At 37.0% G+C, this 27,982-nt stretch overlaps 4 protein-coding genes and 1 long non-coding RNA gene across 6 annotated transcripts; 2 read left to right on the plus strand and 3 right to left on the minus strand.

Annotated features, from left to right (window-relative positions):
• Positions 1 to 708: 708 nt before the first annotated feature.
• Positions 709 to 5,371, plus strand: lrrc14b (leucine rich repeat containing 14B). The gene is made up of 3 exons (XM_038304094.1): positions 709 to 1,273; positions 1,366 to 1,994; positions 4,399 to 5,371. Exons 1-3 carry the CDS (start codon positions 998 to 1,000, stop codon positions 5,084 to 5,086), a joined length of 1,593 nt encoding a protein of 530 aa, XP_038160022.1. The 5' UTR covers positions 709 to 997; the 3' UTR covers positions 5,087 to 5,371.
• A 295-nt stretch (positions 5,372 to 5,666) lies between these two features.
• On the minus strand, positions 5,667 to 7,645 carry LOC119795862 (cytochrome b-c1 complex subunit 7). Its single transcript, XM_038304096.1, has 4 exons — positions 7,586 to 7,645; positions 6,665 to 6,733; positions 6,075 to 6,241; positions 5,667 to 5,873 (listed from the first exon to the last, which is right to left on the minus strand). Exons 1-4 carry the CDS (start codon positions 7,602 to 7,604, stop codon positions 5,796 to 5,798), a joined length of 333 nt encoding a protein of 110 aa, XP_038160024.1. The 5' UTR covers positions 7,605 to 7,645; the 3' UTR covers positions 5,667 to 5,795.
• A 4,308-nt stretch (positions 7,646 to 11,953) lies between these two features.
• On the minus strand, positions 11,954 to 18,251 carry mterf3 (mitochondrial transcription termination factor 3). 2 transcript variants are annotated; one of them, XM_038304090.1, is made up of 8 exons: positions 18,078 to 18,251; positions 16,791 to 17,131; positions 16,525 to 16,677; positions 16,231 to 16,420; positions 12,778 to 12,925; positions 12,583 to 12,654; positions 12,311 to 12,472; positions 11,954 to 12,189 (listed from the first exon to the last, which is right to left on the minus strand). In XM_038304090.1, the coding sequence occupies exons 2-8, from the start codon at positions 17,122 to 17,124 to the stop codon at positions 11,995 to 11,997; spliced, it is 1,254 nt and encodes a 417-aa protein (XP_038160018.1). In that variant the 5' UTR covers positions 17,125 to 17,131; positions 18,078 to 18,251; the 3' UTR covers positions 11,954 to 11,994. The 2 variants fall into 2 exon arrangements, with proteins under 2 accessions (XP_038160018.1, XP_038160017.1); XM_038304089.1 differs by having other exon boundaries at positions 16,525 to 16,680; positions 18,078 to 18,250.
• LOC119795857 lies at positions 14,512 to 15,051 on the minus strand. The gene is made up of 3 exons (XR_005282382.1): positions 14,909 to 15,051; positions 14,671 to 14,791; positions 14,512 to 14,537 (listed from the first exon to the last, which is right to left on the minus strand). It is a non-coding gene; the product is annotated as an uncharacterized LOC119795857 (long non-coding RNA).
• Positions 18,252 to 18,455: 204 nt separating the features above from the next.
• ptdss1b (phosphatidylserine synthase 1b) lies at positions 18,456 to 25,879 on the plus strand. The gene is made up of 13 exons (XM_038304088.1): positions 18,456 to 18,752; positions 18,821 to 18,912; positions 21,063 to 21,107; positions 21,187 to 21,311; positions 21,639 to 21,797; positions 22,119 to 22,270; positions 23,110 to 23,251; positions 23,433 to 23,545; positions 23,770 to 23,835; positions 24,370 to 24,469; positions 25,019 to 25,078; positions 25,580 to 25,658; positions 25,747 to 25,879. Exons 1-13 carry the CDS (start codon positions 18,574 to 18,576, stop codon positions 25,842 to 25,844), a joined length of 1,410 nt encoding a protein of 469 aa, XP_038160016.1. The 5' UTR covers positions 18,456 to 18,573; the 3' UTR covers positions 25,845 to 25,879.
• Positions 25,880 to 27,982: the final 2,103 nt, after the last annotated feature.

Here is a 27,982-nt window from a genome sequence, read left to right on the forward strand (position 1 = left end):
AGCAGGTTATGCTAGGTTGTTCTGCAATGTGGAGTTAGGGTGAGGAGCTCTATCATCAGCACCTTTTACAGATGCTAAGGTAGATCTAACTTTCTATAAGGACAATAGAATCAATTTGGCCTTGATTCTTTAAAGTAATTTTAAAAATTGTTGAAAAATACAGTTTTCCGTTTTCAAATATGGGAAACGATTAAATACATAAATGGTTCCAAATAATCTTTAAATAACTATCAAATATCTTTTAACCATATCTTTCTGACATGGTGACAATTGTTTTGATGAATATGTAGGGTTTTAATTTAAGATCAGAGGGGTCTTCTCGCTTTATATACATCCTGTTATTTTGGAGGCAGTTTTTATTGTTTGTAAAAAAAAAAGAGGCTTTTTTCCCCCCTAAAGTAACCACAGAACCATTGCAGAACCACAATATCAAAAAGAGAGGAAGAACAAAAATTGCTGGTGAGATAAAAATGTAAGACAGTATTCACCATAGCTAATTACAGATATGTAATGACAAGCATTTCTAATTTTAATCTAGTTTGAACCAAACTAATGAAAATGAATACATACAATTATTAACATATAAAGTGTAAATTAATTCAGCACTATATGTTAATATTTTTTTAGATTTATTTCAGAGAGAAATTGGCCAAAGAGCCATTTTAATGATTAAAAAATACTTAATTTAGTTGTCTTCAATTAAATTTTCCCGGCTGTGTTCAAAGGTTGTTTTCACTTATCTCTGCTGAAAGTCAGACACCGTGTCCCGACGAAGGACATGAGACAGCTGTTTCTATTAATAACATCAACGCTGTTACCCATTACAAGACCCCCCCAACTCCAAGCCCAAGCATTGCTACCTCAGAAACACCAAAAGCCCCGTCCTGGATAAATACCAGACTAAAGACTGAATATCAAAATAAGCAGCCGCTGCAGAGGACAGGAAACGCTGAAAGCAATCAGAACAATCTTGTTTCTTCACCTAAACCTTGAGAACATGAAGTCCCTGCGCTTCCTTGCGGCTGAGGGCTTCATCCAGACTGGTTCTGGGGCATTGGAGAACTTAAGCTGCGTGTCTTTTAATCTCTATCCGATTCTCTTCAAGGCCTGCTACCTTCATGAGCAGGCTGATCTCCTGCATGCTTTGGTGAGAATATGGCCTCTTCCTGAGCTCAACATACAGAGACTCCTGGGACGGTCCTCTGACTGTGAACTGGACCTCACCTCCTGCACCTGCCGGGCCTGCCTACAAGCACTTCTGATCGGCCTAAAGGTAAAAACCTAAATTGGTCTGGATCTTTATGCTTAAGGTTTATTTTTTTGGTAAACATTGGTTTGCAATGACTTAATGATGATGCCTTACAGGATTATGTGTTGTCTCCTCCGAAGACCTATGCCAAGAGTTTGCATGTAGTAGACCTGACTGCCCTCAAAGACACTGAGCACCAAGCCTGTCCATGCAGGTCCAGCTTGGGTCGATGGGCTCGGACACAGCTCCTGTCCCAAATGTGTTATGAGACGATGGCGGCCATGCAAGCGGGAGATGTGAACCCATCTTCATTTCATCGATCTGTCAACGTCCTCCTCAATGGATTTGTGACAGGCCGTAACTACGAGCAGGTCGCTCAGGCCTTCTTGCTTCTCCGCCACTGTCCCCTAAAGGTTCATTTTGTCAGCATTAGAGCCGACTCTCTGGCTTTAAAGCAGCTGTTCTATGTTCTTCGCATAGCAGAGCCTGAGTCCTTAACAAAGCTAGAAGTGGTTCACAACGTTCCCCTGGAGGCCCCGCATCTAGAGGTGTTGCTGTCCAGGGTGGAGTTCCCCAAACTGCAGTCTCTGACGCTACCAGGGGGGGCGCTGGATGTTAGGAGGCTGGGCGCTGATGATGATGATCTCCTGGCAACCATTGGCAGTCTACTGGCACAGCTTGGCAACCTCACTGAGCTTTATGTTGGGTTCTCGACTCTTACTGGACATCTTCGCAGACTTCTATGGTGAGTTCCTAACCAGACAGTTAAATGGCCAACAAGGTCACTGAAGGTTGGTGTTTCTACAAAGATAGGGTAGGCGTTTCTTCTTATAGATCTGTTATCTGAAAAATTTGGCAGCTTTAAAGGCTCTTCTTTCGCAATGGTTGGTATTTTGTTTTTAATATTGCTGGTATCATGTCAGTGAGGACAGACAGCTGCAGGTCAGCTGGGGACAAAGATGTAGTAAAGTATTCACACCCCCTCAACTTTGTTTGGATTAAGAAGAGTTGTGTCATAAAATCCTATTCCATCCGTCTCATGGAGCTCAGTTAGATCTGATTACTATCAATAAAAGCCACTAGTGCCAGATGACATTTACAAAGAGGCAGAATAGAATTAGCTATAAGCCACTTAGGGAATATAAACATTTGGAACAAGGTTGTCTGGTACATAGTGAGACCAAAACAGTTTTTTAAGTCACCAAAAAAATTAATAAAACCAACTCTGTCTACATTTTAAAAAAAGAGGTATAGATCGGTTCATGTTTTATGCGGGTGTACAAGAGTGTGCAGGTCGGCTGGCTAGTGTCCTCACAGACATGTATAACACCTCGCTGGACAAACCCATAGTGCCAGCATGCTTTAAGTCACCATCATTCTGGTCCCAAAGAAGCCTCAGGTCATCTCATTTCATGACTACGGGCCTGTCGCACAGACTCCTGTCATGATAAAATGCTTCAAAAGGCTGGTTAAAGAACACACAACACAACCAGTCTCCCCCCAAACATTCGATCTGTCTACCGACATAACAGCTCAACTGAAGGCGCCATCTCCTCCTCTGCTCTCCACCTGAGCCTGGCACACCCAGGGGAGAAGAACACCCTTGTGCTCAGTTTTCAACTCCATCATCCCACAGCATCTGATGGGAAAACTGGAACAACGGGGTTTCAATACACCCCTCTGCAATTGACTGCTAGACTTCCTCAAAAACCTCAGACCTCAGTCAGTCTGGGTCAGACAGAATATCTCTGATTTCGCCACCCTAAGCACAGGCTCCCCTCAGGGCTGCGTCCTGAGCCCCCTGCTGTTCACACACATGACACACAACTGCGTCCCCAGGTTCACCACCTATTACATAGTGAAGTTTGCAGACGACACCACGGTGGTGGGCCTCATCAGAGACGACAACAACCGGGCCTACAGAGAGGAGGTGGAGCAGCTGGTGGACCGTTGCAAAGAAAACAGCCTGATTCTGGACATGAAGAAGATGAAGGAGATCATCCTCGACTTCAGGAAGAACCTTCCTAACCACGCCCCATTGGTCATCAACAGCTCAGCAGTAGAGGTGGTCAGCAGCACCAAATTCCTGAGGGTGCACATCACAGACACCCTCACCTGGAATGTAAACACCACCTCACTGGTCAAAAGGGCACAAAAGCACATGTACTTTCTGCAGAGGATGAGGAGAGCCCACCTGCCCCCACCCATCCTCACCACCTTCTACAGAAGCACCATAGCGAGGGTTCTGACCAGCTGTCTCAATCTGTGATGTGGAGGCTGCAGCTCCGCAGACTGAAGGAAAGTAAGAAGATTAGTGAGAACAGCAGAGAGGATCTCTGGGGTTCCTCTTCCCTCCATACAGAACATTTCATCCCAGCGCTGCGTGTCCTGAGTCTGGACTGTTCTCCGTTTACATTTGATCACTGCTGCACTTTATGGGATGGAAATGTTCATTTACTGTCTGGAAAGCTGTACTAAACAATATTTCGTTTTGTATACACTGTTTATACAAAATGACAATAAGAGTTGTCTTAGTTTTGGGAATGCTTTTTTCAGCAGGAAAGGGAAGCTAGTTGCAGTTATGGGCTATCAACTATAATGGCTGCTAAACTACAAAGATTCTCTGAAAGACTAGGGACAGCAAACCACCATTAGGGTGTATTGATTAGATTATAATATATAAATTTGTTATAGGATCCAGTTAAAGCAAAAATCGGTGTTCACGGAGAGCATTCATGAACAACGAACTAAATCAGTGTTCATGGATGCTATCCATTCAATTCGACTGATCTTTAACTTTCTGAAAATAGCAGGAAAATGTCAAGATGTAAAAAACTGGTAAAGATTTGCCTTCAGTATGGAGTTAAATTCACATTAAGCTTTTAAAAAGGATTAAAAGATTAGTCAGTGTACATACTTTTACAAAGAACTACCTTTTTGAACTTAGTAGGAAGAAAAAGAGCTGCTCAAAATATATAAAAACTAAAGAAATAACCCAGGTTTTATATTGATAAACTAAAGAACAAACAAAGGGGGTAAAAAGCTGTGTAAAAATAAATGGGAAAATTATTTTATCTATAACAACTATATAAAACTATGTGCATCAAGCTGGCAGGAGGTTCTAACTTGTCTTTGCTGACCTTCCGTAGTCCTCTCAATACACCACTGAAGTGTCTGGAGTTGGCCAACTGCTGCCTGAACCGTGTGGATATGACCTACCTGGCCAACAGTCTGCACAGCGAGACCCTGGTCCACCTCGACCTCAGCGGACATAATATCTTCAGCTCTTTTCCAACTGCGTTTCACAAACTCCTGAGCCGATGCTCCGCCACGCTGACAACCCTCATCCTGGAAGAGTGCGACATCCAGGATGAACACTTAACCACCTTCACCAATGCTCTGTCCCCCTGCCAGGGACTGAAAGAGTTAAAGCTTCTGGGAAATCCTCTCAGCTCTGTCACTCTGAGGAGGCTCTTCTCCACGTTGACAACAGGTTTTCCTAAACTGAGGTACATAGAGGTACCTGCACCCCGTGACTGCTACTCTGAAGACGTTGCTTATCCTCTGGAAGATGCAGTCTTGCTGAACTACAACAGAGACTTGTTCCAGCAGACCATGGGTCAGCTTTCAGGCATCTTGGAAAGAGCCAACAGAAGCGAAGTGGAGGTGTGCTCACCTCTCATGGGCACCTATGATCCGGACATTAACGAAACCAGCAATGAACTTGGAGTTTCAATGCTAAAATCTTTCAACAACGTGATTGGAAACTTTATTGGAACAATAACAGATGTGGATACCAGGAGATCCCAGGGTCAGAGAGGTAATGAGAACTCCTGATGAGCAACAAATGGACATTAATGATCCTCAGGGGTTTTGGACGAATTTCTTTGACCTTGCCTCTGAGTTTAAGTTGCATTATTTTAAAAACAAATTTGATAAATAATGACAGGATCATCTGATGACTAAGAAACTAAGTTAGCTGCAGCTGCCTTAAAAAGTTATTAAACTCAGTTTATATGAAGGTAAAGTTGCATATTCGATGTGTTGAACTGTGACTTTGTTATAGAGAAATAAAAATAAACAGTTTTAAAAATGTTTAAAAAATAAAACTATTTCAATGCGTGCAGTGTATATATTTTGCATCATTCAACTTTGAAACACCAGTTACTTTCAAAAGTCAAATTCACCAATTCAGTCTAACCATCTGTAAGGACTGCTAATGTGTGCAAGCAACCTCTAACAAGTCATCCCCATTATTTAACATATTAGTGGCAACATCATGCTGTGGGATGCTTATTATACACCATTTTATGTTTCTCCAATATGAAAGAAATGCCTGAGCATAAACTACTGACATTAGTTTAATAGTCATGCAAATAAACCAATCTTGAAAAAAAAAATAAACATGTCTGCCCTCTAAAATGTAAATCCACATTTCTTTATTGAGCATTGTTTTTATATAGGTTACATCTCATTTTTAAAACTTTACATATTACACCAAGGGACAGTCGTGCACCAACCACACAACAACCGTGATCAGGAAGTGTTATTTCTTAGTCCATTCCTCCCTTTCTTTCCTCTCACGGATCACCTCCTCCAGGTATGGTGTGAGATAATTGACATCCTACAACAAACATATTAGATTTATGAAGTAAATAGAAGCCTCAAACACATCTGATAGTGGTTGACAAAATGAAATATTTAAACGATTATCTCATTGGGACAATTCTGTACTTAAGACACATATGCAATACTCTCCACATACTGAATCACACTTGAAGGGTCTTCTAAAGAAAACCATTCACTTATTCGTTTAAAAACTTGCCTCTTCAAATTTTGTCCACTGATCTTTTGGGAGAAGCTGCTGCTTCATTGAGAGATCCAGGGCCCTCTTGATCCTGAATGTCCTGTCGTTATAAACGTTCTCTGGAAGCCTTTTTAGGGCCTCCTTCACGTCTGAATCCTCATATATTGTGTCATCACGCATTAAACCTGCAACAGTAAACATAATCAGTTTCTGGAGATCCAACAACCATGTCTATGGCTGATCATTATAGATTTTTACATTTATAGCAGTTTTTTTTTATCTGTAAATATCTACATATGTACAGATTCAAAAAGGTAAGATTAAAGTTAAAAGAAGGGAAAAATAAACACAGCAGGGGATTTGCAATATGTTGCTTTTGACTGTTCCACACAATTCATTATTTTTGATGTACATCTATAGCCATTTTCCAATCAAAAAAAGGAAATAAGTCATGGAGGTAAGCATATTAGCAATCTCAGCTTAGAACAAAAATTAGGGGCTTTTTTTACAATTCAAACAACCAAATAGAAAGCGATATCACTTCACATGAGGATTTAAACGTACAAAATTTCTATATTCTACTTTATAAACATCTTAAATGGACTTACCAAGCTTGTTAAAGCCGCATAAGTTGTAATACCATTTCCGGAGACCAAGCATGAGCCGGCCTGTCACAACTGTAACACGATGAACACAAACAATCTCAGTCAAGGGCGAAGACATTATATAATAACAAAGGCATAAGGCAAAATAAAAATATAAAACAAAAGAGTGCAACGAAAGGTAAAATAAGTCAGATAACTCAAAGTAACTTAGTATGTTGCTGTCACATATGCAACTGCTGACAAAGCTTTAGAGCTGACCAACAATTGTTGATTTTCCTGACATATATACACACACACGTTGTGGACAAACCATATAGTATGATAGTTCTATGTCTTACATTTGAAAGCATGCCATTACTGTTTATTTTGATGAAAACCTTTTCGTCAAAGAGATACTTATATACATTTCCCTTATAACTATCTGGAGGTCATTTGCTGTGTAACAAAATGCAGACGATAAAAAAGCCTTCTAAAATATATGGCATTAAAATGCCATTAGCTTGCTGTTGACAGCTAAACACTATCTGAGCTTTGATTTGATGAACAAACGTATAAAGAAACAGGACAAAGTATATCAATTGGCCATCGCTAAATAATATATTTAAAAGGCTGCATACAAAAAAAAAGGTTGGGTATTGAGAAATACCTTCAAAATGTTTATAGATCCATTATAATGGCACGTCTTTTGTTATTTAGCCTTAGCGGGGAATGCTAAGCTATCAATACCCAGCCGGTTAGCATCAGTTAGCAAGGGGACATTAAAGGACACACACAAATTAGACGCCAAATATACTCATTTTGGTGCAGAAGACAAAGAATAAAGCTAAGTGGTGTTTGACAATCTAACGAGTGTCTTTATACGTCACCTGACAAGACGTTTGGGGATGTGGAAATGTTATTTAAACAGAAGCGGTGTTCTCTTACCTGGTGCCCTGGACGCCATCTTTACCACTGAGAGCGACCGCGGTGTGTTATGGGTAAAAGACGCGTTTTTTACCGAAAAATGATCAGGAGCGCCTTGAGAATGGTCAGATCCGCCTCTCTGGCTGCAATGCGCGCTCCCGACACAGGGGGAACAGATTTTCATGGGGAAACAGAATTTCGCACAAGAGTATTTTATTGTCTGTCCCCATTAGCTACAGTGAGATGCTGCTGCTTTTCTTAATGGGGTCCATACAAAGACTCAATCTAGGTATAAAATAAATTACACTAATGGTGCAACACACAAAAAAGCATAAAGTAAAAGATACATCTATATACATACTTACATACATATACACATATACTCAACACATAGAGAGATGAATAAAATAAAAATAAATGAAAGCGAAAATCACCATGCTACACTAATCAATGTAATTTTCCCAAATTCATCAGCAATAATACCTGACCCTCAAATTGATATATCTTTCTTATGATCGTAATCAATAAACAAGGTATATATATATATATATATAAATACACAAATATACATATGTTTATGTATGCTCACACATACATACCCCCAGATTGTTTCAATAACATATTGTTTCTATAATATATTATTTCAATAACATCTTATATAGAACTTTATTTTTTGTTTATGAAATATATTGAGGTAATAGATTCTAGGTTCACTGGTACATTCCTCTATAGAAAACGTTTTTTTTTAACAGCTTTAGTTTCTTCTGTTGGTAGGCTCTAATTTCCAATACTAGTATTTCTTGTAAAATGGGTGTGTTTACTTGAACTAAATTCTAAGTTCTTATAAATGATGACTGGTGACTTTGTTATGGTGTTCCAGACAAGTAGTGAATGTTGAAGCCTGTCTTCTACAGGTAACCAGTTTTATGCGCGGACTGAACATTAGTTTTGTACAAGCTGCACGGTTTTGAAACATTTATAATTTCTTTAATTCTGTTGTTGCATTAGACAACACTGTTGGGAAGTATTCTAAATTTGAAAGTAGCAGTGACTGTGTTACTTAATGGCTTATGAAATAGATACTTTATTGATCTCACAGTGAAGGAATTAATTTTTTTTATGTCTAATAGACATTTTAATTAATCCATTCCAAATACAAAACATAAAAAATAAAATCTATATTTTTTGTCCAAATTTTAAGCCTTTGTTTTTCAGTTAAAGGATTCAAGTTGCGAATAGAAACGCCATACACCGTTATTTATGTATATAAACACAATGATAGAGGAAATATAAATGGTAACTTAATCTTTGTCATTTCTATTTTTTTTTTTTTTTTTTTTTTTTGCTACTTTTTTATGTTCCCAGTTATAACTTAAATAAGTAAAAAAGAAAAAACCCTTCTAAAAGAAAATATCGTTATTTCCAATGAATACAAATGTTTAAAATAAGTACACTTCTTAAAGTCAGTATCTTCTTGTCGTTGAGTTCTGGTGATATCAAGAACCAAACCTTTACAGGATCAAACTAGGATTTATAAGATATTTTATAAATTCACATATTTATCATAAGCTTTACCATGACAAACTTGTGTATTTTTTCATTTGGGAAAATACCCATATATATTCAATGTCAAGCCTTGCAAACTCACAACGAAATTGGAGTGAAAATGCCAGATTATTCTCTAACCTTTTTTTAAAAAAAAATAAGATGCAAGGCCAGATAAGAAAAACTGCTCATGACCTTACAGAAAGTTAAGATTATAATCATATTAGCACTTCCAAAGCAGAGATCTACAACATATGACTCATGCCCTACATGTGTAGGAGGTAAGTTTGGGGTGCCCTCTGGACACAGCATAGGTGGTTGGAGACAGAAGGAAAGGAAGAATAACATCACTGTTGGTCTCCCACCCACTGCATAAGGCTGTTGATACAGGTGCTGGTCATAAAATTAGAATATCATGAAAAAGTAGATTGATTTCAGTAATTCCATTTAAAAAGTGAAACTTGTATATTATATTCATACACTACATACAAACTCATATATTTCAGATGTTTATTTTGTTTAATTTTGATGATTACAAATGACAACAAATGAAAATCTCAAATTCATCATATCAGAAAATTAGAATATTGTGAAAAGGTTCAAAATTGATGGCCCCTGGTGCCACACTCTAATCAGCTAATTAACTCAAACCACCTGCAAAAGCCTTTAAATGGTCTTTCAGTCTAGTTCTATAGGCTACACAATCATGGGGAAGACTGCTGACTTGACAGTTGTCCAAAAGACGACCATCGACACCTTGCACAAGGAGGGCAAGACACAAAAGGTCATCGCTAAAGAGGCTGGCTGTTCACAGAGCTCAGTGTCCAAGCACATTAATAGAGAGGCGAAGGGAAGGAAAAGATGTGGTCGAAAAAAGTGTACAAGCAAGAGAGATAACCGCACCCTGGAGAGGATTGTGAAACAAAACCCATTCAAAAATGTGGGGGAGATTCACAAAGAGTGGACTGCAGCTGGAGTGAGTGCTTCAAGAACCACCACACACAGACGTATGAAAGACATGGGTTTCTGCTGTCGCATTCCTTGTGTCAAGCCACTCTTGAACCACAGACAGCGTCAGAAGCGTCTTGCCTGGGCTAAAGAGAAACAGGACTGGACTGCTGGTGAGTGGTCCAAAGTCATGTTCTCTGATGAAAGTAAATTTTGCATTTCCTTTGGAAATCAAGGTCCCAGAGTCTGGAGGAAAAGAAGAGAGGCACTTCATCCACGTTGCTTGAAGTCCAGTGTAAAGTTTCCACAGTCAGTGATGGTTTGGGGTGCCATGTCCTCTGCTGGTGTTGGTCCATTGTGTTTTCTGAGGTCCAGGGTCAACGCAGCCACATACCAGGAAGTTTTAGAGCACTTCATGCTTCCTGCAGCTGACCAACTTTTTGGAGATGCAGATTTCATTTTCCAACAGGACTTGGCACCTGCACACAGTGCCAAAGCTACCAGTACCTGGTTGAAGGACCATGGTATCCCTGTTCTTAATTGGCCAGCAAACTCTCCTGACCTTAACCCCATAGAAAATCTATGGGGTATTGTGAAGAAGAAGATGCAATACACCAGACCCAACAATTCAGAAGAGCTAAAAGCCACTATTAGAGCAACCTGGGCTATCATAACACCTGAGCAGTGCCACAGACTGATCGACTCCATGCCACGCCGCATTGCTGCAGTAATACAGGCCAAAGGAGGCCCAACTAAATACTGAGTGCTGTACATGCTCATACTTTTCATGTTCATACTTTTCAGTTGGCCAACATTTCTATAAATCCTTTGTTTTTATTGGTCTTCAGTAATATTCTAATTTTCTGATATGATGAATTTGAGATTTTCATTTGTTGTCATTTGTAATCATCAAAATTAAACAAAATAAACATCTGAAATATATGAGTTTGTATGTAATGTATGAATATAATATACAAGTTTCACTTTTTAAATGGAATTACTGAAATCAATCTACTTTTTCATGATATTCTAATTTTATGACCAGCACCTGTAAACTGGACAGCTCATTTAGTGGAAAACCGCTGCATCTTAAATACACAAACGTCATCTCAGATCCTCTCAGCAGCTGGTAGACTTTATAATCACTGCTCCCAAAAAGCTCAGTGTTTACACTTCCATTTTATATTTGCATTCTTACATGTACTCTGTAACCGTTTAGATTCAGGTCAATATTTAATAGTTTTTTTTTTTAAGCAAACGACTGGTTGCTTGTTTTCTCAAGCCTGGATAGAGGTATAACAGTCATATGTTGGACACTCAAATTTGAGCATGCAATTTTTATAACTGGGTAATTTTTCTTGAAGATGTAGGTTTCTCCTTTACTGTATGGTCAATTCTTATTTTTGATTCCTATGTGAAGTTTTCTCATGTTGCCTCTAACATACATGTATTTTTTCTCTGCAGGAGCATAAAGGATATTTCTATTCTATTGAATGCAATAAACGAATTTGCATTTAAAGTTCAGAACTGAGAGGTTAGACATGTGGCACCATGAATATACATTATTTTAACACATTTAAATAGGAACATTTTAAGGTGGTTTTAAATTTAAAGTAAACTAAGACATCCTGATGCATAAAACTGAATTACACAGGTGAGAAATGGAACTGTACATAGCATGAGCAGTTAAAACAGATCATTAACTTTAAATAAAAATAATGTTAACATAATCTTAAACATTCAAACTTGCAAATAGAAGAAATGTAATTTAAATAGTTATCATTTTTGCAAAGGATAATTTTACTACAGAAGGTGATATATGATAATTTTTTTTAGCATATTTACAAAACATACTTCATCTATCTCCATCCATTCAGTCTTCAGTGTAATTTACTATTTTTTGTAGGGGCCACTTCTATCATCCAAACCATAAAGAATCAAAGTGTCTTTTGGAACAGATAAAAATCTTCCAATGTGGCCAAAGCCAACTCTGTGCAAAAGACCTCATCTGGCAAGGAAACCAAGCGGTCCAATGAGATGTAGCTGGGCAGGTTTGGTTCATATTGAGCCTTTCCGAGATACTGGAGAAACAGGTGTCGCTCTTTGAGACGAAGGAACTTTGTATTGAGGACCTTAAGAGAAAGTAAAATAGTGCAATGAAAATTAAAAAAAAGGTTTGATTTTAATACAAAACAACAAGAAACAGATAAAATACTTTTTTAAAGCTTAAAATAAATAGCTGAGGCCACCTACCTGTGGAAACTTTGTGATCAGGTGGTGGGGAACCTTCATGGTGTTATGAAGGAAGTCAAATATCTGGGTTAGCTTTTTTTTATTGGTTGTCAACACCTTAGGGACGGCAATAACAATATGCTGGATCTCATTTTCCTTAAACCCAAGCTCTATTTTACACACCTGTAGAACACATTACGAAAAAATAAATTTTAAAAAGTGGTTTTGCATGCCGTCGAAAAATAAATTCAAATTCTGTTTTTATTTTTTTACATGTTATGCTCTAACTCTACCTTCAAATTTTCTTTAACAGGCTCCAAGCTGCCACAAAGTAACCTGGGGAGACGAGCAACAATATTCCGCGTCTGTAGAGAGATTAGAAATGGTCTGTTAGTGTTTTCTTAATTTTCTTATTGTCAAAAACAGAAAGAATACTTATCATTTCAGCAATAATTTTATTTGATACTAGATGATCTCATATAACATACATTGGAAGCACTGAGTTTAAGCTGCTGCTGATAAAAACCCAGTCTGTTGTCCAGCCTCTTCACACTGAAGTTAAGCAGATATGGCGCTCTGGAGACCATAGATGCAACCGTTTCCGAACTGAACTTCCTCGAATTTAGATAGTTCACCCTTGGTAAAAACAAGAGAAAAAATGATCAATATAAGGGAGAAGGAAACGTTAACAAGTGTCCTAAATAAAGTATTTGGTATAAGTATTTTTATTCTCCATAAAAACTTTGATGTACCAATTTGGAACTTGTTGTGATGAATCAACACAAGGCAGTCTATTAATTTTAAATAGAAAAATAATTCCTTCATGGCTTTATCCATTAATTTTTCCCAAAATAGGATAATTAAAGGTGAGTCCAGGTGAGTCCAATCTGCATAGTGAATTAACCTGTGAAGATTGGACTCACCTGGTTAATTGGCTGGGCAGAACAAACACATGACTTAGGCTACATACACACTGCACCCTGAAGTGACCCAAATCCCATTTTTTTGCCCACATTTGACTGTGATCTGTTCCTTTCATGGCAATCTAAACAACACAGATCTGACTTTTTCTAATGCGACCCAGGCCACTTGGCTATGTGGTCCTAAATTCGATATGAATCTGATCCTTTCAAATGCGACCTATGTCTGAACAGCCAGGTCGCATTCATCCAACCTGAACACTAGTGATGGGTTGATGAGGCGTGATGAAACGTTTCGACACATTACCAAACTGTATTGATACCGTGTCGATACTGTGTCACTGAATACTGACACCTGCTGGACATTAAAAATCCCTACAGGCAACCTAGTTGACAGAGTTAACTGACACTGATTTGATGACCTATTATATACACTAATATGATGCAATTCATTGTATGATGCATTGTATTATTATTAAAACATATTTGATATTTTAGACACAGTCAATGAATAATGAGAACCTGCATCATAATGTAATAATCTCTAAGTAAACATGTAGTAAATGAAGATGCTTGTTCACTGGTATTTTGTTTTTACAAGTTTTTATTCAAAAAAAAATAAGTTGTTGCAACGTTTTGAAATTCAGTCTGTTACGCTTTTTTGATATTAGTTCTCCAGCTGTGGAAAACACCCGCTCACACGGCACAGATGAAGCTGGAGTGCACAAAAATTTTAAGGCCAGGCGGAAGAGGTTTGGATAAACCGTCCTTTGGTTTTTCCAATATACAAGAGGATCCTGGGACCTTGCAATATTGCCCTCTGCCATGTATCTCTGCACCTCAAGGATGGCATCAGCTGTGGCACTTTTGGTCTGCCTCCCCACTTCGAGATCAAAATGTTCCCAAAGGTCATCTTAAAAAAAAAAAAAAAAAGTATTTTAGTACATGATTTACAAACAACAAAGAAATGATGCTCAATATCATGCCTGAAGTGGGGGCAGACAGCTGTTGTGAAGATGTTCCCGGCTGGGGCTCATTTGAGCTTCCAACTATTGAGGCACATTCTGTCCGCAGTCTGCTGTACTTCCATTTTCACTCGTTCCCGTTCCTCCTCGTAATTTTTGGCCAACAGTTGTTTGATGGTCTGAAAACCACACCAAGTCAAACCAGAAGAAAATCAATATATTTAAAATAAAGTTGATGAATAAACTACCACTTTAGATAATTTCCACACAAACCTTTCTGGTTGGCAAAACATATGAGGGCTCAAGGAGCTGAACCAGCTCCCTGAACCCTTCATTGTCCACAACAGCGAGGGGCTGGCAGTCCTTTACAATGAAATTAAGCACAGCCTCATCAAGCATCTGCTTTCTGGAAGCTTGATGGTTAAAAATGAGAAAGTGTAAATTATTCAGAATTATCAATAAAACAAAGTCAGTAAGTTGTAAAATACCTGTATACCTGAGTTCATCATGGGTGTATCATGGATTTCACTCTCATGCTTGGCCCTATAATGCCTCAGCATTGAGGAGGTGCTGTTATTTAAATATGCAAGCTCTGTTGAGCAATTGCGACATTTAACCTGTAGAAAATAACACGAACAGTAAACTAAAGGTCACTTTGAAATGAATTTCTACTCAGAAAATCAAGTGGAAACTCTGAGAGGAACAGGATGAAACAAGGAAATTAAAACAAATACCTTATTTTCCGAAATGACATCAAAGTGGTCCCACACGGCAGAAACCTTTCTTTTTGCTTGAGGAAGCTCCATAATGTTTGATGAATTTTATATTCGCAAAACACGCAAGATTGTTTTGGCAGATGTGCATCCTTATAAAGGCTTGTCAATCAGTTCGAAACATCGGTCACGTGACCGATACATGAACTGTTTCGGTCACGTGACTTTTCCGTAGCGATACACACGTCGACACAGGTTTCGCTCTATGAGACCGACACATGCGCCGACGCATCGGTGTTGCCCGACCCATCACTACTGAACACCATCAATACCCAACAAAGGTCACTATTCTGCTTCTTGCTAAACATAAATGGCAAGAAAAACAAACACCACGGTGGATGATGATGCAGAGAGCATTATCTTTTTTTTAACCATATCAAAAAGATTGAGGTTTTAAGCACTACATCTATGTTTACTTCCGTAAACACAAAGCACGCTGGCTTTTGATGTCATTGCGTCATCTACTGCGCATGCGGGACAATTAAGCTGTATGACTGCAGTTCACACAGGAAATCACATATAAAGCGCATATATTTGGAAATGTGAATAGCAACGTAAAAAAATCGGATTTCACAAAAAAATTGTAATTGAGCATCAAGGCCAGCAGTGTAAACATAGCCATAGAGATGACTTGTTAACTCCAGATCCCCCATCTCTGCAAAAAGCAGTTATTAGCAGATGTAACCTATTGTGATTTGTTGTAAAAAAATAAATAAATGAAAACCTCATAAAGCCTTGCTCAATTTATCATCTGAAAACTCTAGAAAGCTGTATAACATGACCCTTCACCTAAATAAAGAGATCTAGAAAGTAGAACAGTAGGGTTCATACGGAAGAAGATGCCCTGGTCAGATAAAACAAAAATTAATGTTTGGCCTGCATAAAAAAAATAAAAAAAATCACTTGGCATTACGGAAAGCTAACGCTTCCCATTACCTGGAACACATCATCCTAATAGTAATACATGGTGATAATACAGGTATCAGGCTTTTGGGAAGGGGTCAGACATGATAAAAAACATCAGAGGGAATTCTTGAAATGTTTTCCATGCTACTATGAAATGCTCTCCATCCAGTCTGAATGAGCTGAACCCATATTGCTGCTACAATTTTAGCCATAGCATATTCTATAATGTATTAACTTCAACAGGCTAAATTTAAGAGATACATTTTGGTGATTTGTCACATAAAATACACTGAGGTCTGCAGTTGTAATGTGACAAAACTTTAAAAGTGTTAAGGGGTGTGCACATTTTTTCCAGGCAGTGTATATTTTCATGTTACCTGGCCTGCAGGTTTTCCAAACTCTCTGAAAGGATGAATGGATTGTGAGAAATGATGTAGCCTAGACGAGAGTCCTCCACTCCAATTTCTTTTAAAAACAAGAGGCGAGGTGCTACATCTCTGCTGAAATCAAGTCTAAGCAACATGGAGCCAACATTGGGTCTTTGCTCCAGCTTCCACAAACTTACCCCTGTAACAAAAGGTGATTGAAAAAATCGAACTAAATTTTAAGTTTTGAGCTCTGAAACAGCAAAAAAAAAAAGAAGAAAGAAAAAGGTTTTATGAGTTGTTTACCAAGCTGCACCAGCTTTGTAAGTGTCTCCGACTTGTCAACATAGTCGCGAAGAGACACAGAGGATGGAGGAATAGAGGGAGGAATAGAAATGGCAGCAGCTTCTTCATCACTGATTTCCTCCAGTGCTGAACAGTGGTCATTAGCATCCAGGTCTTCTTAATAAAGGAAACAAAAACAGGAAGTCAGAAGCAATTTAATGCTTAAAGAGCAATTGTTTTATCGCATTGTCAATTATAATGTTTGACGACAGAGACTCAATACATACCAGGAGGAATCACATTTGGAGGGCAGGGTGAAACATCTACTGTTGGCAACAGAGCAGGCTTGTATTCAGCGACATCAGTTCCAAGTTTGCTTTCCTTCGTCTCGGTTGTCAGATATTTTGCTGTAATACCAAAGTAGCAAGACGTTGGACGTTTCCAGCTCAGTCTTGTCTGAGCTGCTGTGTGATTTCCTCTGGATAACAATCCTTCGCCGATTTTGGTAGATTTGCCTTTTCTCACACTATGTTGAATTTGAACATAGTACAGACGGGAGCTGTTCATTGAGGAAAGAAACCCTCTACATCGCAGACAGAGCTGTGCGCAGGCAGAGGACATGGTAATCCTGAAAAAAAAAAAAAAAAGAGGTTTGAAAACAATGACAAAAGAAATCATCCATTATCAGGCTGAGTGAACTAATCAGGTTTTCTAGATATGTTTTTGAAAGTATAGATTTCACGTTCAATGTAGGCCTCTCTATGTTGGCTCCCATAGAATGTGAAAATAATTAAAAATCCTGCTCTAAGTCATCTTTCTTCTAGCTGCAGCTCTGCTCTCATTACATCTAAAACAGATGTTAAACACTTTTGTTTTATTTTATATTTTAACCCAGTCAAGTGCTTGTTATTGGGATGCAGGGCACAAGTTGAAAATGCAGGACATTCCTGCACGGATCAGGACATCTGCACATCCTATGCTTAGAAGAAGCCTCTCTATAGACACTGCAGCCAGGAAAAGAACAGAGGGGGGAAAAAAAGGTGTGGAATCAGTTTTCAATTTCAATTCAAAGATCAGCTTTATTTGTATAGATAACTCTGATCATAGGTCATTTAATTTTTATTCAATGAATAGATACAAGAGGGGATAAAGATCAAGCCAAACAAATTATATGAATAATTTCAATTATTAGATTTCTTGTAAAAACGATATTTAAAATTAGACAAGCCATAACCATTTAATATTAATGCAATTTTATTTTCAAGGGTAACTGAATAACTTAACAAAATGTAATGTTTGTCCAGCTCGATGTATGCAGTATATCTGCAAGTAATTACACGTGTAACAACATATAAATATATATTTTTTCATATAATGCATTTTTTTTTCATATAATGCATGATGCCGTAATTAAGCTATTCAAGTGTAAATTCACTTTTCAGGTAGTTGTTTATAATGTCCTCTAAGAGGCTGGTGTGACTATGCTATGCTAACATGCTAAGTTTATAGCAACCCTAAAAATCACATAGCTAACCCTGGTTGTAACAAAACAACGGGACAATTACAATACTCACGTTTCTATTCAAACCTTGGTCTCTTACTGTGGCAACCTAAATTAAGATTACACTCCCGTGATATTAAGTTAAACATGGAGTTGAAACGTTAAGAAATATAAATTGTTTTTCACGTGGACATGGACACGGAAGATCTGCACCCAAACGTCCCATATTTTCAGACGTTCCATTGCTTGTGGTTTCATCACTGGTCAATAAATATATTTTTTTATAGCGTGTTCTTTATTCAATGGAACTCTTTAGAAACCCAATATAGTAAATAAATATAGGTTTAATATATATATTTACATTTTGTTCCAAATGGGTATATTTGAAAAAATACTCATAAACGTTTATGCACCCCTCCTTATTGAAGTAAAGTGGTTCAGTCCGCCCTCCAGGTTCCTTAGAGCTGGTTATCCAGGCTCTGAGGATTGTCTCCAAAGTCTACTGGTGTTCGGGTTTCGGTTGTAAAATGATATCAGAATAACTTACGGAGTAGTTTAGGGACAGTAACATGGCAGCCACGGCGGTTCTCCGCTCATCGAGGAGCCAAGATAATAACTATAAACTACATTTCCGAATGATAAATGAGCAACAAGTGGAAGATATCTGCCTTGACTTCTTCTACAAGCCACACACCATCAGCCTTCTGACAGTTACTGTGCTTAGTCTCATGTACTTTGCCTTCACCAGGTAGGCTACATTAGATTTAGCTATTTAATGTCAACAGTTTGTTTATGGGAAAACTCTTATTTTGACAGGGACGATGAAAACTCTGACAACAACCTTCGTGTCGGTCTATTAGTGGTTGTTTCCTTCTTCTTGGTCATCAGCATCCTGGCTTTTCCCAATGGTAAGCTATGGATTAAATATAATTATGAAATGAGAGTATGTAGTCATAAACCTGGGATGGTTGAAATTGTATCATGCTTTCAGTTATCCTGTTTTTTCTTTTTGCTGTCTTAAAGGGGTCTTTTCCTGTAGTCCTGTCCATTTAGTGAAAGCTTCATATCATGGGGTGCATAGAGCTGAGGGAGGGGACAACAAATGGTAGACAAGAGAGGGATCCGATTTAAAACACTATAGACTTAAACTGTCCTCGGCCCCAGAGGCGTGGCCAACATTTTTTATAAGGGTGGCCAGGCAATAACCAATGTACACTGAGGGGTGGGCGATTGACCCTCAGGTCAGTCTACACAGATTGACCTCATTTTAACTACTTGCATACCCTTACAAACGGAGCTCCCCGTCCCTCAGTGAGGTCTAGAAGCACAAGATCTATATCCAGCCATTCAGCAAAGATGCTTCTACGTGGCTGTACATCTTATTTTGGCATCTGACCAATTATATGAGCCCTTGAATGACCCCAGGGTCAATCTACACAGTTCCAACAGGAAAATGAATGAGCAAAAAATCTATATTTTCTAAATAAATACTAACTATACTTTCCTACAGCCTTTGCTAACAAATAGACACATATATTTAAACATCTGTAATTTCTAGATAAAAGGTATAGTGGATAAAATTCAGTTTTGAGTTTTGGGGTGTAAATCAATCATTGTCATTACTTACCTATTTGTATCAATAAATATTCTGCATAACATTGATATTTACAAGCACTAATATCTACATAAATTGATTATTTGAAAAGTTTTTATTGAAATTGTTATTTATCTTTGATTTCACTGAAGACTCATACATGACTTGAAGACATAATTTTCTCTTTACCCCATATAACACAAAATCTAGTTCCAGAAAGAGCATGAATTCTGTACTTATCATCTTTGATGTTAGTATATGGATGTGTTTATTTAACCACAGAAAATTAAAATGTTTTGAATATTCCACTTGAGAGTATTACTGCTGCCACCATCTGTATTAGAGGGAACAAATGGTAGGGGTGGCCCCCCATCTAGCTCCGCCCCTGCTCAGCTCCTTTTTGGCATAATTTTGGCTTCAGCAGGTCTAACCTTCTTTATCTGTAGACATCTGTCTTTAAGAATGTAACTGTCTGCTTTAGGAGCTGATAAAGCTCTTGTTTTTTCCAAATTCTTTTTTAACAATTCACCCACACTGAAAACCTTGAGTTTTCTACCCAAGAAACAACTTCTGCACTGAAAAGTGGTGATGTAAGTAGGACCTCTTATTGAGGTTCCCAGTGTTTGTATTGGCATCACCCAAAAGATATCAGCTGAAGGGCCAAGTTTTCAACAAATCACATCATGCATCAATGTGTCAAAGAGTGCAATTTATTTATTTATTTATTCCATATATTTAGCTTTAGACACAGGGATGGTTTTTTTTGTGATGATTATAATGATTTATCCCTTGGTGTTTTTTGTAGCTTTTTATTCTCAAATAATTCAGAAGACTGTCAAACCGTCAATAGCCATTTTCTGAAAATGATCTTATCTTAAGAAATTCTGGGTATCAATGAAAAGGTGTGACTTCTTAGAAACAAAATACAAAGAAATGAGGGATTAGCTAATATTCTTCCTCGTATCATTAAACTCGCCTGTAAGAGCTAAAGAGCAACACTGGTTCTTCAAGCTTTACATTGTTTAAACTTGTGTGATGCTTTATCAGATTTTTCTGACAAGCGCTCCTCTAACTGGACTAAAAAACATGGTCACGTTTTTCTTCACAAAAGCTTCAGTTTCCTATTGCAGATTTTAAAATTTCTTTGCAGTCATATAATATTTATGTCAGTTATTTTTATTTTATATGATTACATCTCATTGAGAGACATGAAGAATTCACATGTTGAAGCAGCAAACTTTATAAAAACGGTAGCAAAGATAACAATTTGCAGTTTGAGTGTATAATTCATATTTGTTTTTATTTTATCACTAAAAGAAAAAATACTTTCAAAGTGGGTTATGGTTTTATTAAAGATACATAATTGTTACCTAGAGCCCAGATCTTCTTTATCCTTGTGTTTGAATTCTTCACCTGTCCCAAAAAAATAACTCTTCATAAAATGACTAATGCTCTTTTCTTTAGGACCCTTTACAAGGCCTCATCCTGCAATATGGAGAATGGTGTTTGGTGAGTTACTCAAAGATGTTCTTCATATGCAAATGATCTTTGACTTAATTTTCACTGTGTTTTCTCTCGTCTCTGCTAGGTCTTAGCGTGCTCTACTTCCTTTTTCTTGTCTTCCTCATCTTCCTCAATTGGGATCAAGTAAAGACTCTGATGTACTGGCTTGATCCCAATCTGCGTTTTGCCAAACGGGAAGCTGACATCATGGTAGGGATGATTCCCTTCCCCAACTTCCACTGATTTATGAGAAATCAGAGCAGAGAGAGACTTATTCCCTTTGGTTTTTAACACTTATATGTGCTTAAGATGTCTGTCTGGACAAAAAGTGCATCAGATCTACCATATAAAACAGTGATTTAATCCCTTTTGATTACAAAGCATTCTATCATTTATTTTCATTCACATTAAAACATTTGTTTTAGCTAAAAATAGTTAAAATTTCACATCCAATTGAAACTTTAGGACAATAAGATAGAATATCTGCCTGTAAGAGAAAATTGGTCTGTATCTATTGGCTACTTTGTCCTTCTATAGGAATATGCTGTAAACTGTACTGTGATAACATGGGAGCGTGTGCTGAGCCACTTCGACATCTTTGCTTTCGGCCACTTCGCAGGATGGGCCATGAAGGCTCTGCTGATCCGCAGCTACGGCCTGTGCTGGACCATCAGCATCACCTGGGAACTCACTGAGGTAAAAAGAAAACATGGCGAGACCACAGCAGTCTTTGCTGGTTGTGATTCTTAGTTATTTGCCCATGAGTATGCTGTGTACTCTCACTAGTGTTAGTTAGTTTATCTTTATTTCTAACTGTAATAAAAAAAAATAAAATGCTCACATTTAGTATAACTAATTTAAAAAAAAACCTGCAGACCCTATCAGAATAAGTTCATCTTTCTATAATACTTCTCCACTAAACCCATATCAGTCTCATGAAGTTCAATAAAAAAAACTGTACCTTTTTGCTGTTTTGACATTCACTCTGCTCTCTGCCCTTCTGACCCTCTCTCCCAGCTCTTCTTCATGCACCTTCTGCCAAACTTTGCAGAGTGCTGGTGGGATCAGGTCATCTTGGACATTCTGTTGTGTAACGGAGGAGGAATCTGGCTGGGGATGACAATCTGCCGTTACTTGGAGATGAGGACCTATCGCTGGGCCAGCATCAAGTCAGTGTTGGCCTCATCTTATGTTCTCATAGCATACATATTGGTCTTCATGAGGCCAGTAGCAATGCTGGTAATAATTGGGTCTTAATAGTTGGAATTCTGACAAATTAAACACCAAAAAAACCTGGGCACCCTTACTTAAAGTTATTCGGTAAACTTGGCTAAAAGCATTGTTTTCAAAGAAAGAGGCACTCATTTCCACGTCTTGCTGCAGAGCATAGGAAAAAAAATAATAATAATTCTAGATCAACAAAACAGACCCAAGAAATAAGGAAATGGTGTACTCTTCTTTTAACAAGATACAAGACTCTTCAAATCTAAAATCTTTTACATCTAAATTCTTTTACAAACTCCCATTTCTACAAAAATCAACCCATTTGGTTATTTTTTGATTATTACTTTTTGGTACATTTTTAAGTTACTAAACCACAATATAATTACTTTTACAATTTTAATGAATATATATATTTTTTCTTTTATTTTGATGATCTCCGCAAAATGTTTGGACACCACCAGCTTAAAGAAACCTCATTATTGCTGCTTACAAAGGTGGTTTAAGTCCCCTAAGAAATTGAATTTCATTAGATTAGATTAGATGAGCTTTATTGATCTCACAGCAGAGAAATTCACTGGTCACATATTGGCATAGTAATTAAAGAAGGTCCAATTTCTGACTTTGACCCAGTTAATAATAGTCCCTACGGACATTTGTCAAAAATATCATAATCCAGAAGGTTTTTTGAAGACCTTTTGGTTTTGTTAAAAAAACATTAATAATAAAGCGATTTAGTGAAAAAATGCCAAATGTCAGTTATTTCTAATGTTCTGCTTGTGCTCAGAGAAATCCACTCAACCACGGGGAAATTAAAGCGAGCCGTGCTTCAGTTCACTCCAGCCAGTTGGACCTACGTGCGCTGGTTTGATCCAAAGTCTTCGTCCCAGAGGCTGGCAGGAATCTACCTCTTTATGATCTTATGGCAGGTTGTGTCCATCTTCTGTTCTCTGCTTAAACCTTTAATACTCTTAAAGTCTTTGGTATATATTTAAATACTATTGGGTGTTGATAGTTTATTGGAGCTGATAAAGCATTTCAAACAAAGATCTTCTCTTTAACACATCCCTTAGACGGCTGTTAACAACTTTCATTCATTTCTGTTTGCAGTTGACGGAGCTGAACACCTTTTTCCTGAAGCACATCTTCATCTTCCAGGCCTCCCACCCTCTCAGCTGGTGTCGCATTCTGCTAATTGGAATGATCACTGCACCCACAGTGCGGTGTGTTCAATCTTTGAAAATGTCTTCTTTAACAGCATAATTTTCTCGCAGAAAATAATGGAGGTTAATAGAACAAGAAAAGTTTCCTCTAACGTGGAAAATAAACTGCTTATAGAGAAATAGCTCATGGATGTAGATTACTGTCTTCCACATTTTTTTCTACACATGATTACTTTCCTTTTGTATGACTATTTATGTTGACAGATGTTCTTATGCTTTAACAGACAGTATTATGCATACCTGACGGACACTCAGTGTAAACGGGTTGGTACGCAGTGTTGGGTGTTTGGGTAAGTTTTCTTTCTTATTTTATCATTTCTCTCTTAATAACATTTTCTAGTTTGTCAATAATACTGAATAACTTTTAAGTAGCTGCAATAAAATTTGCAAATATTATCCTACTAAAGGCCCTTCCTCACCTATTGTTACACCATTTTAAACATAATAGAAATAAACTTTTTATATAATCATACACTGTAAGAATGCAGTGTTTACTTTAAGCACAATAATTTATTAAAGAAGATTTCTCCGAGAAAGTATTGTTTTCCTTTTAGTTCCTGTGCTTTTAACATGACAAGCCACAAATCTGCTCCTTTAATAAATGCTCCATAGTCTGCAGCAGTTGCTAGGGCATGCATGAGCAGCATGAGCCTTTACCATCAATTGGAAATCCCTAATTGTGAGATTTTCAGGTACACTTCAGCAAATCATGCAATTTAAATGTTTTGCCATAAGAGGGAGCAGTTGTTTTATGTTTCAATGTCGAAAGAGAGCATTCAACAGCTCATTGGCTTTTTTTGTTGTTGCTGTCTTCTTTCCTTTAGAGCCATTGCATTCCTGGAAGCTCTTGCTTGTGTAAAATTTGGTCTTGACTTATTTTCCAAGACTCAAATTTGGTATGTGGTCCTCTGGTTGCTCTGCCTGGTAAGAAAATATATTGATCCATGTTTGTGATTTTTAGTTGTAGTTTATTTTAACACTCGGAATGTGGACCATTCTCCTGAGGGCTGGGGAGTATGGATAGGTACCTTTCACATGATAAAAATCTCAAAAATATTTAACTTTTCCTTGGTTATTTCACAATATACAGTATAAACTTGAAAAGAAAAATATGTGATGGGGGGAAATACATTTAAAACAATTGGGGGGGGGGGAATTCTCAGGTAACTGTTGAAAGGTTTAATGTATTCTATTAGGCTTTTCTGTGAAAGAACAGGACAATGTAGTACATAAACGGGAGAAGGTAAAATGGATTAGAAAATGAAATCCTAAAAAGACTGACTAATGTCTGATGTGGATATTTTCCCCAAATATTCCAGCTCTTGTCTTTTACTGCCTGTATGTTATCCAAATGTGTTTTCAGATTCTTTAGGGGGAAAAGACCACAAAACAATGTATTATTTATTTTCACTGCAAACAAAAATTAGTTTAGATGTTTATGTCAACTGACCTTTTTCTTCTCTTTTCATTCAGGCGCTCATTACCCTCCTGTGTCTATATGGCATGGTTTGGTATGAAATAAGTAAGCTAAAGGTGAGAACCTTCCTTTGCTCTTGTCAGTGTTGCCATTAATTGCACAATAATCATCAGATGTTGAGATCAGAGTTATCTATTGAGTATTTTATTTTTTTTTGGCATAGAAGCACTAATCCACAGGTTTGTAAAATTCCAGATTATAATGGATCTCTTGTTTTGTTTTGGTGTCTCTCACTCGTAAAACAAACCTATCAACAAATCAAACTAGTCTATATAGTATTTGTGGGTTGATTTCTTTTCAAATTTAAAGTAAGCATGGAGTCAAAAAAATAATTTCCCAAAATATTGCAGTTAAGGTTTTTGCTTAGAATGTATGTTTTTTTCTTTAACTGCTCTAAATCAATACATACCTTCTTTAATTTAGCTCATTAATGATTAGTTTTAAAAAATCATGACAGATTGTTTCCTATTTCAAAATGTAAAGTTAAAGGTTGAAGTGTTTATTTAAAACAAATAACCACCATGTCACAGAAGGCGTTTTGTTTTTTTTGTCAACAGAGCGTTTCTTTACAAAATGACGACCCAGATGACAGAGGTGTGTCTGACTTGTATAGTTCCAGCCCTGATGATCAGATAGGTAGGCCTCATAGCAATAAAGTTTTATTCAATGGCATTTTCTCTAGATATTAACCGTAGCTGTGTCGTATTGTTTTTCTGCCTCTTAGATCAGACCGATTCATCTGAACATTTCCAGCCAACAAAACGGAGAAAGGGCCCTGCTAGGAACAGGGTTATTGGCAGCCAAGGGGGGAAGAAACGATGAACAAGAAATTATTCAGGTTTTTTTTTTTTTTTTTTTTTTTTTTTTTAAGGGACCGTTAGATGGTAGATTTAATATATAATTGATATTTACACCTGTAACAATGTTTTGTTTCTTTTTGAGTCACTGAAAACCAAAAAAAACTGTGATAAAGGCGACATTTTTAAGATTCAGCTTGAAGTTCTAATATGTTTGAGAGTCAGAAATGACCTGTATCTGCAGGTTTAAAGCTTTTTTAAACTGCCTGATTATAGTTCTTGATGTTAAAAGTAACAAAAAAGGCTGAAGTGGAGTATTAAAATCTACCGTAAGCACTGTTTTGATGCTGCTTCACTGCAGCATGATGTTAAATATGCACTAAAAATAAATTGACCTCTTTATACGTATTTAAATCAAATTAATTATTTCAGTTGAAATATTTGAATTTTGCACTTTTATCTGATCCAGTTAAAGGTTTAAAGGGCTTTTCTTAGATGAAAGCTGCACTTAAGTGTTTTGTACCAACCGATGATGAGACCAAACTACTGTTACTGAAGCATCTAAGCTTAGTGTTTTTTATTCTGACTACTAATAATAACCTCTGAAAATATGATGCTTTTGTAAATGTTTAATTGTAAAAGTGTGTTTAATTTTCTGCTATTTGTATTTGATTGTCCTTTAGCGTTATTAAACTATGTTTAGGACTCAAGATAAAACTTGAGTTGGTAACATTGTTAGTTCTGCACATTATAAACTGCTAGTTTGCAATTTTTTTATTTTGACAAAGTAATTAGCACTAACTTGAGTAATGTTTGTGCCTTGAACACTGAAGTCTTCCTGTGAATTATTACTTAACAATAAAAATGTATGATAGTTGTGTTGCTTTAAACTTGGTAAGGTTACCTATGCCAATGTTTGATTCTAACTTGATTTTTCTACACAGTGTAATGGGCACATTGAATAAATATCCGTTTTTGAGAATAATCTTTGAAATAATTTAATTGCTGTCAACATCCAGAAGGTTTTTTTTCTTTTTTTTCACTCTTGGACTCTGAGATATTAACAGTTGTTCAGTAATGTATCACTCGTACCACTAGTGGTCCGTGTACCCCTATTGGTCTGCTTTGCATGGCTAGTGGTACATGAAAATATTTTATTTCTTAGGTAGTAGAATAATTAGGGCTGGGTCTCTGTTTTGTTTTGTGAGGACCCAATTGAAAAAGTTAAACAAGCTTTTTTTTTCCACCAAAAAGTAAGTTTAGAACTAAGTCATTCTGACTATAATTTTTGCTCTGTATTTGTTCCCCATTCATCAATTTTAAATGTGATTATAAGGGAGTTACTCAGAGGAGCTCCATTTTATTAAATACAGGCACATAATATGATTTTATCTTGTATTTATTTTGATTCCTTAATAACTTCCAGGCAACATATTCGCTTTGTTTGTTTTTTTTTTATTTGTGATAGAAAGCATATATTTATAAAATTAAATGCTCAAATTAAAAGGAATGAATAAATTGGAAATTCCCCTGCTCGATAGCAAAGATAAAAAAACAAAAAAAAAAAAAACATAATTAGATTTAAAAAAAACATAATTAGATTTAAAAACATTAAATAAAACTCAGTCCTTCAAGTCCGTCTAATGGAAGCTGGGACAAAAGATCTTTTGTATATCTCTGTTCTGCTTCTCACAGAGATCAGTCTCGACATAGTCTTTATTTCAGTTATTGCGCGTTCCACTTTTGGACAATCATCTACCTTTGACTGAGAGGGATACTCATGGTAAGACCAAATGCCCAAATAGGTACAAAAGTAAAAAAAAGGTTGGGAAACAGTGACCTACACAATATGAGGAAAACCATCCCTGATGTTAAGTCAGACTACATTTTTCCTTGTTTTGTTGTTAAACTACCTGTAGTTATGTTCCATTAAGAAATTGCAAAATATCCTTAAGGTACAGTAGAATTAAATGAACAGAGAATTTGACTTTTCAACAAGAAGTCCATCTTTCAAACCCTACTTTTATGATGCAAACTGTCGTCAACTAATTTTCACAGAGTTGTAAGTGATGAATTAATAAATTTTAAAGGATTATAATTAAAGACGAGACTGGTAAAGTTCTTCACAGCAGTGTTGGTGTTTCCATTTTACTGTCTTGGCTC

The sequence above is a fragment of the Cyprinodon tularosa genome, unplaced genomic scaffold, assembly GCF_016077235.1.
Source record: "Cyprinodon tularosa strain WSP-4 unplaced genomic scaffold, ASM1607723v1 ctg525, whole genome shotgun sequence".
NCBI lineage: Eukaryota > Metazoa > Chordata > Actinopteri > Cyprinodontiformes > Cyprinodontidae > Cyprinodon > Cyprinodon tularosa.

What these genes read in the sequence shown, in the direction of transcription:
- lrrc14b (XM_038304094.1), top strand. Translation starts at nt 998, where the DNA reads ATGAAGTCCCTGCGCTTCCTTGCGGCTGAGGGCTTCATCCAGACTGGT. An exon ending in CACTTCTGATCGGCCTAAAG is followed by an intron (nt 1,274 to 1,365) that starts GTAAAAACCTAA and finishes GATGCCTTACAG; the next exon opens with GATTATGTGTTGTCTCCTCC. An exon ending in CATCTTCGCAGACTTCTATG is followed by an intron (nt 1,995 to 4,398) that starts GTGAGTTCCTAA and finishes GACCTTCCGTAG; the next exon opens with TCCTCTCAATACACCACTGA.
- LOC119795862 (XM_038304096.1), bottom strand. An exon ending in ATGCGGCTTTAACAAGCTTG is followed by an intron (nt 6,242 to 6,664) that starts GTAAGTCCATTT and finishes TTACTGTTGCAG; the next exon opens with GTTTAATGCGTGATGACACA. An exon ending in AGTGGACAAAATTTGAAGAG is followed by an intron (nt 5,874 to 6,074) that starts GCAAGTTTTTAA and finishes TGTTTGTTGTAG; the next exon opens with GATGTCAATTATCTCACACC.
- mterf3 (XM_038304089.1), bottom strand. Translation starts at nt 17,124, where the DNA reads ATGTCCTCTGCCTGCGCACAGCTCTGTCTGCGATGTAGAGGGTTTCTT. An exon ending in CTGTTAAAGAAAATTTGAAG is followed by an intron (nt 12,473 to 12,582) that starts GTAGAGTTAGAG and finishes TGTGTTCTACAG; the next exon opens with GTGTGTAAAATAGAGCTTGG. An exon ending in TGATCACAAAGTTTCCACAG is followed by an intron (nt 12,190 to 12,310) that starts GTAGGTGGCCTC and finishes CTTTCTCTTAAG; the next exon opens with GTCCTCAATACAAAGTTCCT.
- ptdss1b (XM_038304088.1), top strand. Translation starts at nt 18,574, where the DNA reads ATGGCAGCCACGGCGGTTCTCCGCTCATCGAGGAGCCAAGATAATAAC. An exon ending in TCACCTGGGAACTCACTGAG is followed by an intron (nt 21,798 to 22,118) that starts GTAAAAAGAAAA and finishes CCTCTCTCCCAG; the next exon opens with CTCTTCTTCATGCACCTTCT. An exon ending in TCTTTATGATCTTATGGCAG is followed by an intron (nt 23,252 to 23,432) that starts GTTGTGTCCATC and finishes TTCTGTTTGCAG; the next exon opens with TTGACGGAGCTGAACACCTT.